The sequence below is a fragment of the Drosophila montana genome, unplaced genomic scaffold (assembly GCF_035044405.1).
Source record: "Drosophila montana isolate Dmon_TW-CO22-7 unplaced genomic scaffold, ASM3504440v1 contig_920_1, whole genome shotgun sequence".
Classification (NCBI taxonomy): Eukaryota; Metazoa; Arthropoda; class Insecta; order Diptera; family Drosophilidae; genus Drosophila; species Drosophila montana.
In genome coordinates, this window is record NW_026999206.1 from 1,591,016 (window position 1) to 1,602,312 (window position 11,297).

Below are 11,297 nucleotides of genomic sequence, written 5' to 3' on the forward strand. Positions count from 1 at the left end.
GCAATCAATCATAAATTGGGCAAATTTATCGCGCCTCTGGTCTGCAAATTTTGGCTGCTTATTTCGACACCTCTCACCTGCGTACGCATCGTTCATTTTTCTGACATTTTAAAAGTTAATTGAAAAGTGGTTTTCAATTAAATTTCATTTAATTCGAACACTGAGTGCGTTATCATCCAAGTTGATGCAGTTGATTCAGTTTGGTTGTGTTCGTTTAAAGTGAATCGGTTTAAGTTGTGCTTGAACCAGTTCAAGTTTCAGATATTCAAAAAAGTTAATCCCAATAACACGCTCTCATTTAATCTTAATTGTGAACCGTAACAAATGTATTTTGTGTTCAATTTGCAATTGGCAAAAAGTTTGTATAATATTTACTAACTCAAATTTAGGTGCTTTATAAATTTATATATTTAATACATTTGCTTCAGGGCATTTTTTGACCAAATCTCGTATTTAAAGCCATGCGCCTAAATGTATGCAATAAAACTTAATGTATGGTTCATGGATAGTTGCCAATAGCATTTGTCAAGCAGGTTGACCAAATCTCTCTGCTGAATACCAGGTAATACGCATTTAGAAATTTGTTATCTTTTCAACTGATTTCTATAATCGCATTTGGCTTTGTTAGCTTTGAAAATAAAGAGGGAGCGAGAGAGGGAGGCTGGTGTGTGTCAGGCTTATCTTGTTTCTTTTGATATAGGCACATATGTATGTATGTATGTATGTGTGTGCCTCAATGCAATCTATACACAAATTTTTAATTTGTCCTCGACTGTAAAAATATGCTTAGGCAGGCAGTCAGATGGCCGAAGGCCAGGTGGTAGCCAGGTAGCTCAGGTCCTGCGGCCGCCAACAAGTGCCAGCAAATGTGCCATGAAGAAACCATTTAGGATTAGTTTAATATGATACAAGCACACACATGCACACACTTACGTTGTCACACACAATGCGAGAGGGAAGCCACAGTGGATAAGGCAGCTGAAATAGGCAAACAGTACTTAAAAATGGCCAAGCAGCAACAAAATGTTGACTACTTAGACACGCTCACACACACGCACACACAATAATACAGACAAGGACAACACTGTTAGCAAGTAGCGCAGCGCAGAAGCAAAAAGAAAGCCAAAACAACAAAGGACAAGAAAACAAGCTAGAATGCTCGACTCAAAGATACCCTGAACCTCGAGCCGAGCTGCCGTTATGCATGCACGCAACAAAATACACAAACACATACATACTTGTGCTTCTTCTTCCCTTGGCCCCACACAACATATTGGAATTGCACTCTTGATTAACTTTTGGCGTTTTTTCCTATCCTTCCAAACAAAATAGTTGATTATACACTACGATAACCTACTCTAGCTCTTAATAGCTTCGAGATATGCTGAAAAAATCCTAATCTGTAGATCGATTAATATTGTTTTATCAAAACGTAATGAGCTATCGATCATTTGAATAAACTTGATTTGTGCGGGCAATAGATTGGCCTACGTATAAAATTTAAATTCGCTTCGTATATGGTACTACATGGCTATATCATCTTGTCTATTGATGCTGATCAAGGATATATATATCACTAAACTGATATACCCGTTTAGTCATTTATAACGTGTTCAGGGTATATGAACATCATAAGGAATGAAAAGAAAAGTTGAGCCGGCATAAGAACACGGACAAGCAAAATATTGGTTAGCTAAAGAAAGCACCATTCCGCCCTCAACAAGACAAAAAAAAAAAAAAAAAAATGAAAAAAAAATGACAAATTTGCAAATGTTAAGACGAAAAGAAAACATCAACATAAGTTATAGGCTTAGTTCGTAATCGTTTTTCGTAAAACGATGGCAGCCAGCGACAGCAGCAGCCGGAGCACAGGAGGCGGCCAAGGATGAGCCACAGGATGAGGCACAACAGCGGCGGCAGATGCCGTGCTAGATGTTTGCGGCTTAATCAGGCCCATTTATAGCGAATTGCAGCAGGGCGGCAACTGTACACGCTACAACAATCGATAAACCAACTACAGCTATCGATAATTATGCAATGATCAAGGGCAAAGTGTTGTCGATAATTACAGATATTTGGCGATTTAATCAAATTGTGTTTACCAACACTGGCTAAAAACCACCAACATTCCAATTAGTTTTCTAATCAATTGTAATTACTATCGATACTTTTTAATAATCGACGTGGTATCGATAGCAACAATTGAACTTTGGCTTACTTAGTTAATGCAATTACTCAATTTATCTGTCAACTATGCCTCAAATAGCTTATCAAGGCAGCAGCAGCAGCTGACCACTCAGCCACTGTAGCCTCTCCCCCGCCAACGCCGCCGCACCCCCCCCCCCCCCCTGCCATTGGCGTCCACAGGATTCCTCGTTGTTCAAATTAAAAATGCATAAAAGCAAAAAATGTGAAATTATTGTGATAAAATAAACACAGAAAAGCAGCCGCAGCGCAACACTAAACTACGTGAATAATACAAAGAGAAAGAGACAAAGACAGAGAGAGAGACACCGACCGTGAGAGAGAGAATAAGAGAGAGAGAGAGTGAGAGAGAGAGAGTGAGGCAGGAGGGGGTAATAAGAAAAAAGAACGTGACATTGGCCTGGCCACTGTGAGGAGTCGGTTCTCGGGGCTGATGATGTGGATAAAATAAACATGGGACATTGGTTTCGGTTTGGTGCGATGAAGAAGGGGGGGGGGGGGGGCATGGATGGGGTGGTGTATTCAACAAGGACAAGACAGACGAAAGCGTGTTTAAACATTAAAAGGACCATTAGATACGCCTTAAAGTATGCTTCAAGTAGATTATCTTCCATCAGTTTTGTTTGCTTACTTGGAATTGTTTCGCTTCATTTTTCTCGTTTGCAAACACACACATATACACCCACACACACACACACACACACACACACACACACATCTCTATTTGGCTATGGGTGTACTTTTGTGTGTGCGTGTCCTTTCTGCACGGCTCAAGTCGTTCGCCTTGGCTTTACTTTACTGTACTGTACTTTATATTGCCTCGCACAGTGAGGCGTCATTTGATGGTCCATGGGCCACAGAGCTAGCCGGGATGGGCCAGCGAGTCGGCGTTATTATAAATTGTGCGCGTGTCCTTGTAAAATAACATCAAGTGAACCTAGAGGCCAGCTCTCCCTGCCCTGCCCTGCCCAGCCCAGACCAGCCCAGCCCAGCCCTGCCTAGCCATTGCAAGATTTGTCCCTGTGCTGCTTCTTAAATTACCAAGAGTGCGCGTTTTGTGGCGCTTATTGCTTTGCCCCGCCCACTTGGCCGCATTTAAGTAAAGAGCAAGAGAGAAAGAGAGAGCGAGAGAGAGGTAGGGATTGCGACAAACTGTAAAGCCTTGACTCAATTTAAAGCTGCATTAGCTTAATTTAAGACGTAAAAACTATACTTATCCTCACTTTTACAAACCTAACCTAACTTATTGACAACTTTATAGCATATCATAAAAAACTGTATTCGCTTGATATCAGTTGACTTTCAGCCAACCACAACTATCTGATTAAAAAAAAAAACTTGAGTCCAATTATAGCAGCAATCGGTTAATTTCAATTTGCCTTAACCTGACATAACCCCACTCAATTCAACGTAGCCTAACTTAATCTAACCTCACTTATGGGCATCAGCTGCAATTGCTGCCAATTAGTCAAAATTATCAACTCAATTCCATTAAAACGTATCAGCACAATCGGCTGCAATTACATTAGCGCCTGGCTGTTTGTGGTACCCTGCGGCGTGTCCTGGCCGCCATTCAACCCGGAACGACGTCCACATGCGGCACGCTGGCCTATTGCTACTCTTTAGCTGCTGCCTCAGTCTGGCGCGGGGCCAACTCTTCAGCCTGCCGACTGTCGATCGGGACATGCAGGAGCTGGCACAGGCCACGTTGCACGTGGCCAGTCGCTACATTGCCACAAGGATCAATACGCTGGTCGTGAGGCGGCACTGCCTTCAGTGCGGCAATGCAACGGATCATCAGCAGCGGCAGCTTATCGACCAGCTGCTGCGGCAGCTGGCGATGCACATGACACTGCTCCTGTACAGGGGCGCCTCCGATGAGCAGCCCTGGGACTACACGCTCTTCGTGGTGAATGAGGCGACAGCTTTTGAGTGAGTAAATCAACTAGTTCCGGATTTTCCTCCTCCTTTTCTTCATCTCACTTTTCTATGTTCTGTAATCTTTCTGTTTATCTCTCAAACCTTTTTGTGCCCCTCTAACTCTTTTTGTGTCCTTGTCTCTCCCTCTCGCTCTCTCATTCTTTTTATCTTACTTCGTTCTATATCTTTTCTTTAAAGTTATATCTATTTCTCTCTTATTATTCTTCTCTCTATTTCTCTTTGTAACCTTTATTGTTTTGTATCTTCAACCCCCCTTCTTATAACCTAACCTAACCTCATTCTAATTCTCTCTCTCTCTCTCTCTCTCGCTCTCGCTCTTATTTAGGCAACTCTATCTGAACTATACGTACCTCCTGCACGAACGGGAGTTCTACTTTCTGGTGGTGCTCATGACTCGCCTGCCGGAGCCAGATCTGCAACGATCGGTGAGTAAGATCTGCTTTGTGGCTCTCGGGAAGCGCGTCATCAACGTGGTGGTCCTGGCGCAGCAATACGATGGCGGGATCGCCCTCTATGCCTATAGACTGTTCCGCGAGCACTGCGAGCCGGGAATACATGCCTATCAGAGCAATCGCTTCCTGGCCAATGGCGAGCTTCTGCATCCGCAACTGTTTCCCACACGCTTCACCAATCTGAGCCACTGTGCGCTCAATGTGACCGGGCATCAGTTGCCGCCACACTTCATGTACCGACCGGCAGATGGCGCCGCCTTGCCAGAGGAGGGTGCGCTGATCAATATGCAAGACCTGCGCGGCATTGATGGGGAGCTGCTGAGTCTGCTGGCGAGAGCGCTGCGTTTTAACATTAATCTCAAGATACCCATGGAGAAGAGCGAGATCTTTACCGCTGACAGTATGAACGGCTGCTTTGCACAGGTGAGTCCACAACACTTGCAGGTTCGATTTAAGAACTGTAACCGACTTTTGTGTGTGCTAGAGATTGAGTTTTGTGCCTGTTTGTAAAAGTACGAAAATCAATGGCACGAGAAATAGCTGCGTAAAATATGGGCCAATATCTGAATATTATCGAAACAAATAAAAGAAAAGACATTAATACGGATGTAGTTGTTAAATAATAATATTCCGAAAAATTCAATAAAGATATTCGTTGCAAAATTGAAGAAAACAAAATTGAAAAAAAAAGCCCAGCACGTTTTTTATAGTGTATTTTCGTGGCTTGACCAAAATGTGAATAAATCTCAGTTTATCGAATTAGTTGAGAACAAGTTCTATTAAGGGTAGCCACATATTAAAACTGAGTTTATGCGAAAGCATTATTTCCCATAGGATCCATGTTTTAAGGCAGATATGTTGGGGAATAGTGAAGCTTTAAAAACAGCAAGTTATAGTAGTCGTATTTTGATAAGAATGTAGGATTTAGGAGCATAGCAAACTTGAGATATCTCGAAAAACAACAAAGAATTTAACTCTTAACAATTTGATATAGTGGTCCGATACGACCTATAATAGAAATGGGACCAGAGACGTCTGCGCTGTATCCACACCATAAAGAGCGAATCACCTACTGATATATCATATAATATCCACATTTATAATATGGTCTTACTAAATAAGAGAATTTCTTTTGTGTTTTTTTCGCCCCCAGCTGGCATCGGGGCAGGCGGATTTGGCCATTGGCGGCTTCAGCGGCTCGGATAAGCGTCGCCTGCAGTTCTCCACCTCGGTGGTGTATCATCAGAGCTATTTTATCTTTGTGGTGCGCATGGAACAGTTTTTTGGGCCCTTTGGCCAAATGATGCGCCCCTTTGGCCGCTTCGTTTGGCTCTGCCTGTTGGGCACGCTGCTGGCGGCTCTGATCTGTACTCGGTGCATGCGGACGCGCTGGCGTCTAAAGCATCCGCTGGAGAATCTGTTGGCCACATCCGTTGGCAATGCGGTGCCCGTGCAGCGTTTGCCGGTAAGCGGCTTCCTGCGGCACCTGCTGGCCAGCTGGCTGCTGCTGACCCTGGTGCTCCGCTGCGCCTACCAGGCGAAGCTATTCGATGTGCTGCGCACGCACCAGCATCAGACGCTGCCCCACGGACTGGCCGGGCTGCTGCAGCAGAACTATACGCTAATCAGCACGGGCTATCATGACTTCTATCCCCGCGAGCTGACCCGCGTGATCGATGGCAACTTCTCGGAGCGCTATCAGCAGGTGCAGCAGGCGGCGACGGGGGAGCGCCTAGCGACCATCTCTCTGATCAACAATCTGGCCCACTGGAATCGCTTGCATCGGAAGAACAGCCATCTGACCCATGTGCGCGAGCCGATCTATTTGTATCAGCTGGTCATCTACTTTCCCAACAACTCCATCTTCAAGTTCTCCTTCGATCGCAAAATCGAGCAGCTGCTCAGCTCGGGCGTCCTCTCCCACATCGAACGCCGCTACCTGCCCGTCACCTTTGTCGACATGAGCAACAACATGGAGCGCGTGACGCGCATCACCAACGACATGCTGCGCGGCCTCTATCACTGCTACGGGGCTCTAATGACCCTCGCCGGATTACTCCTGCTCCTCGAGCATCTGGCGCTTCGTTGGCCTGCGCTGCGGCGCCTCTTCGACTGGCTGCAGTAAGGTCTGCGGCTCTCCCTTATCTAGTTTATTGATTTTGTTGGCAACTCTTGGCAAGCTCGGCCACTCAAGAGCTTTGAATGCTTTCAGCCTGGTTAATGGTCAACTGAAATGCTATCCTTGCTGCAACTGCTCCTTGTGCGTGCCTGTGTGTCTCTCTCTCTCTCTCTCTCGCTCTTTCCCTGAATTTGTTGCTCACATGCCCTTAACAATTGATTTAAGACTTGTAATGCATGACCAACAGCACTTCCAGTTCACGCGCCCCTCCAACGCCTCCCCATTCCCACCTAGCCTTATCCATTGGCATCTGTGTGTGTGTGTGTGTGTGTGTGAATGCGTGTGTGTGTGTGTGGAGCAGCGGCAACTGGCCAAGCGGCACGGAGCGCCACTTGAGTTAAGCTGCGCAAACGTTTGCATAATCACGTTCCATTTTAAATTGCTCTATTTGCCGCTCTCTTTCTCTGACCCCCCCCCCCCCCCCTTCCCACCCTCCCCGCCCCACACTCTTTCCCTCTCGTCATCTCTCAAATTGGAAAAACTGGACAATTTTTATTAGCTGTCGCCGCTGGACATTCGACCAACGCTCCTCAGGCATTCGTCCCACCTTTCGTCTCGCCCCTCGCCTGCCCCACACTCTGGCCAACTGTTTGTTGAGTGTGCTGGAACTATGGCAACATTAGATTGTGTTTTTGATTTCCTTCTATCTCTTTATACGCCCATACTACGCTCAAGTGGGCGTGGCATTGCTGCTCTAAATGCATGGAACTCGGTCGAAACCAGCCCGCATTTTTACCCTGCACTATTTTCAGTCACTTGTAGAGAATATTACCCCAAATATATATTTATATATATATATATTCATGATCTATCAACAGCCAAGTAGCTATAGCTACGTCCGTCTGTCCATCTTATATGCAAGCTATCCGCTGTCTTAAGCCTTTCTTGCTGCTGGCACGACATATTTATGTCGGAGGTAGCCGGATTCGACGACTATGTCATATTGCTCTGATAGGAAGAATCAGTCAATCATTGAGTTTTTGCACAAAACACATTCTTTATTATGAGCAAAATCCAATCGAAATCGGACTAATTCATCATATTGCTTATCCGAGGAATCGGTCGAAAAATTGGTTTTGGTAAGGAAATTTCAAGAACTCGTTATTATAAGTATTCATTCATAATAAAAAACTAGAACAGTTTCTTGATTTTTCCAAATTTAACAAGTTCTAAGCTGTCGATTAAAACGGTCAGCCTGATATTTCTTAATAAACAAGAAGAATGACGAATAAATATACTTTCCAGAAATTGTAGAAAAATAACAAGTTTAGCTTTAGCTCTAAAGGGGGGTTCACCGATTTCCCGGTTTGTAAATAGTTCACCAATGATCTAGTTCGCTAATCCCAACGAGTTCGCGAGTACTTTGGACTTTGGAACAAGTTCAGCAGCGATTACATTTTGGTTAACAAAAAATAATTAAAAAATACGTTAAAAATTTACTATTTATTTATGAAATTTGGAGTAAATTATCACAGAGTATTTTCGTACATACACCGATTGCAATCTACGTTTTATATTCAAACCCAAGAATATAAGGGAACCAGATCAACTCCTCAAGGCTCGTCTTAAGGCCTTCTTTGGGAGTTTCGTTCTTGTTAACGATTTGCTAGTTTCTGTACTCCGTTTTCCATTCAGCTAGTTCCGTTTTGGAACTAGTTCGCTATGGCCAATAATTGCACTTCTCATTGCGTACAATGGGATAACCGCTGAGGCCATCATCTGGCTGACATTTGACTGCCGGGACGCGCTTGCCTGTGCCGGGATTGGCCTGGTTGCGATGGTAGTTAAGGGTGAGCCTTTCCCAGTCATAGATCTGGTCCTTTTTAATGTACAGCTTGATACTCAGCTGGCGGAACATCTTGCGCAGCTTGTTATAGTCGGGCTTGGCATCGAAGCCCAGCTTGTGGCAGTAGTTGAGGTACATGGTGAACTCGCTGGGATATCCCTGGCAGAGGATCTCGTTGCTAATGGAACGCTTCATCTCGTAGATGCGCTCATATTTCTGATTCTTTGTGGTGGCCTTTATGCCCTGCCAGGGCAGGCTGCCGCGCAGAAAATAGATGAGCACATAGCCAACGGAGATGAGATCATCGCGACGCGACTGCTCCAAGCCCTCGTGCGAGGAGACGGACGCAAACCGTGCGGTGCCCGTCAGGCTGCTATTCTCGCGATAGGGTATATGGACATGGGTAATGGGATCCCAGTACTTCTTGGACAGCCCAAAGTCAATCAGATGCAGGCGTTTGCAGGTGAGGTCGCGACCAATCAGAAAGTTATCCGGCTTTATGTCCCGATGGACGAAGCCACGCCCGTGCACCTGCTCCAGGCGCAGCAGCATCTCGTCCGCCACCATCAGCACCGTCTTCATGGTAAAGGCCCGGCTGCAGAACTCAAACAAATAGTTCAGCGATGGCCCCAGCAGCTCCATGACCAGGGCACAGTAGTCGTCCTCTTCGCAGAAATAATGGATGTGCGGCAGGCCCAGAGCCGGACGTATTGCCTTGTAGACGCGATACTCATAGGCCAGCTGCGGATGCTGGATACCAGCCTTCTCCATTTTGATGGCCACACGCTCGCCAGTGTACAGAGATGTGGCCAAATAGATGTCCCCAAAGGAGCCGCTATCAAACTGGCCCATCAGCTTGTAGTCGCCCACAAAGGTCTCGCGCGCCTCGTTATCGCACAGCTTCTCCATTGCGGGCAATCGATTCCCTATGTGTGCCCGCCACTCGAATTAAAGTATAGCTTTAACAACAAATTTCAGTTTACAGATATGACTACAATTTTTGAAGCTAACGATCATATTGAGACTAAGCTTCCAAATTGAAGTTGACTTTAGCAGCAAATAACACTTAACTCTCAACGCTTAAAGCTTCTTTAAAAATATTCAGTTATTAAAATTTAACTTAAATTAAACTTAAAGCTCGACTAGCAGGCAGAAATTTCACAAGCTTCAAAAATCCAAGCTGCAAAGGGCTTAAAGTAATTGAAAAGTTTTAAAACACTTGCAAGTCTCCCCCTGGATTAAATGTATTGCGTTAGCTAAGTAACGCATTTCTGAGTTAAAGCTCCATCATGCGTGTAAAGCAGCTTTGCTTTATAAGAAAGCTTTGCAAGCTCATGAAAGTAGCAAGCTGCTTAAAGCTCGAGGCCTTTTTAAAGGCATATTAAAGCACATTATTGTCTGAAAGCTATTTTCACTTATTTTATTTTGTATTATACTAAAAAACGTAGCTGTTTGTAACTTAAAGCTTCATCCTTATTGTTTAATATGCTAAAATATTTAATTGAACCACCTTTTTTTTGTTTTTGAGCTTTTGGATGAACCTTTTGTAATAACAAACATTTTCGAACTGAACATTTACAATTCCAATTAATATTCGATTGTACTTATCAAAGTATGTCCTTTCCAATATGGTACCCCATTTAAAGTTGTTCTTGTTTTAAAATTACATTTAATTTATATTCTTTTCAAGGCAGATGAGCTAAGGAATCGGCTCGCAGTTGCCTGAAGTCTTAAAGCGCCCATTTGAGCACACACATATGATGACGGCGATGGTGGCGGATGGTCTGACATGGTCTCGGCTGCCAGTCTCCAGCTCCACACACGCACACATGGAGACTGCAGTGCGTGTGCGTATCGATTATCTGTGCCTTGCACGCTAGCAGACGGCGACAATCCGTACAAGGATGAGGCGTATGACAAGGAGCAGGGCAACAGCCACGATGTGGCTGCGACGGGCAACAGGGGCAGCAGTAGACGGAGACAACGGATCAACTAGCCAGTAATAATGTCTTTCGCTGACATTTGACATTTTGGCTATATTTCACTCACTTTGTGACAACTGGCAACTTGGCATTCAAATATAACCAGAGCGGAGCTCACAGTGCCGCCCCAGCCGGATCGCCCATGCCCCAGTTGCCATTCCCATACCCAAACCCATTCTCATTCCCATTGCCGATACCAATTCCATTCCCATGCCAGTGTTCCAGACGCAGTTCCAGTTGCCGGCGTAGTCATTCATTCATGCTCAGATGTTTAAGAACAATAAATTTGTGTGTGTGTGTGTGTGCGGGCGTGTGTGTTCCTGTGAGTGTGTATGTGTGTGTGTCGCAGACAGACTAAATGTTTGGCAGCGTCGTCTGCCGGCTGCAAAACCCAATGACAAGACAGGCACCGACATATTTGCGTCCAACAGGAGTCGCTGCCGGAGCCGCAGATAGAGCTAGAGCTGGAGCTGGAGCTGGAGTCGGAGCCGGAGACGGAGCCGGAGCATTGTGGTGGCCATTATCATCAGTGGCAGCAGTCGAGTGGCTCGGCATTTACATCATAACATGGCCAGCTGATGGATAGACAGATAACCAGCATTAGCATTAGCGGCACGATGATGACTCACCTCCAACTCCATGCAGTGCCCAGTTCCAGGCCCTGCTCCTGGCCTGTGCGTGTGGGCGTGCCACACGCTGATGCTTAAACATGCGGGTAAATTATCTTTTCATTTCCGTCAACGTCGTCGCTG

General features: G+C 45.2%; 2 protein-coding genes across 2 annotated transcripts; one reads left to right on the plus strand and one right to left on the minus strand.

Annotated features, from left to right (window-relative positions):
* The first annotated feature begins 3,799 nt into the window (after positions 1–3,799).
* Ir11a (Ionotropic receptor 11a) lies at positions 3,800–6,891 on the plus strand. Its single transcript, XM_064699330.1, has 3 exons — positions 3,800–4,137; positions 4,472–5,021; positions 5,752–6,891. The coding sequence occupies exons 1-3, from the start codon at positions 3,800–3,802 to the stop codon at positions 6,721–6,723; spliced, it is 1,860 nt and encodes a 619-aa protein (XP_064555400.1). The 3' UTR covers positions 6,724–6,891.
* Positions 6,892–8,201: 1,310 nt separating this feature from the next.
* On the minus strand, positions 8,202–9,593 carry LOC135440299 (casein kinase I). Its single transcript, XM_064699389.1, has one exon. The coding sequence runs from the start codon at positions 9,470–9,472 to the stop codon at positions 8,438–8,440; it is 1,035 nt and encodes a 344-aa protein (XP_064555459.1). The 5' UTR covers positions 9,473–9,593; the 3' UTR covers positions 8,202–8,437.
* Between the last annotated feature and the right edge of the window lie 1,704 nt (positions 9,594–11,297).

Coding starts and splice junctions, on each gene's coding strand:
- LOC135440299 (XM_064699389.1), bottom strand. CDS start 9,472: ATGGAGAAGCTGTGCGATAACGAGGCGCGCGAGACCTTTGTGGGCGAC.
- Ir11a (XM_064699330.1), top strand. CDS start 3,800: ATGCGGCACGCTGGCCTATTGCTACTCTTTAGCTGCTGCCTCAGTCTG. Junction 4,138..4,471: donor AATGAGGCGACAGCTTTTGA/GTGAGTAAATCA, acceptor GCTCTTATTTAG/GCAACTCTATCTGAACTATA. Junction 5,022..5,751: donor TGAACGGCTGCTTTGCACAG/GTGAGTCCACAA, acceptor TTTCGCCCCCAG/CTGGCATCGGGGCAGGCGGA.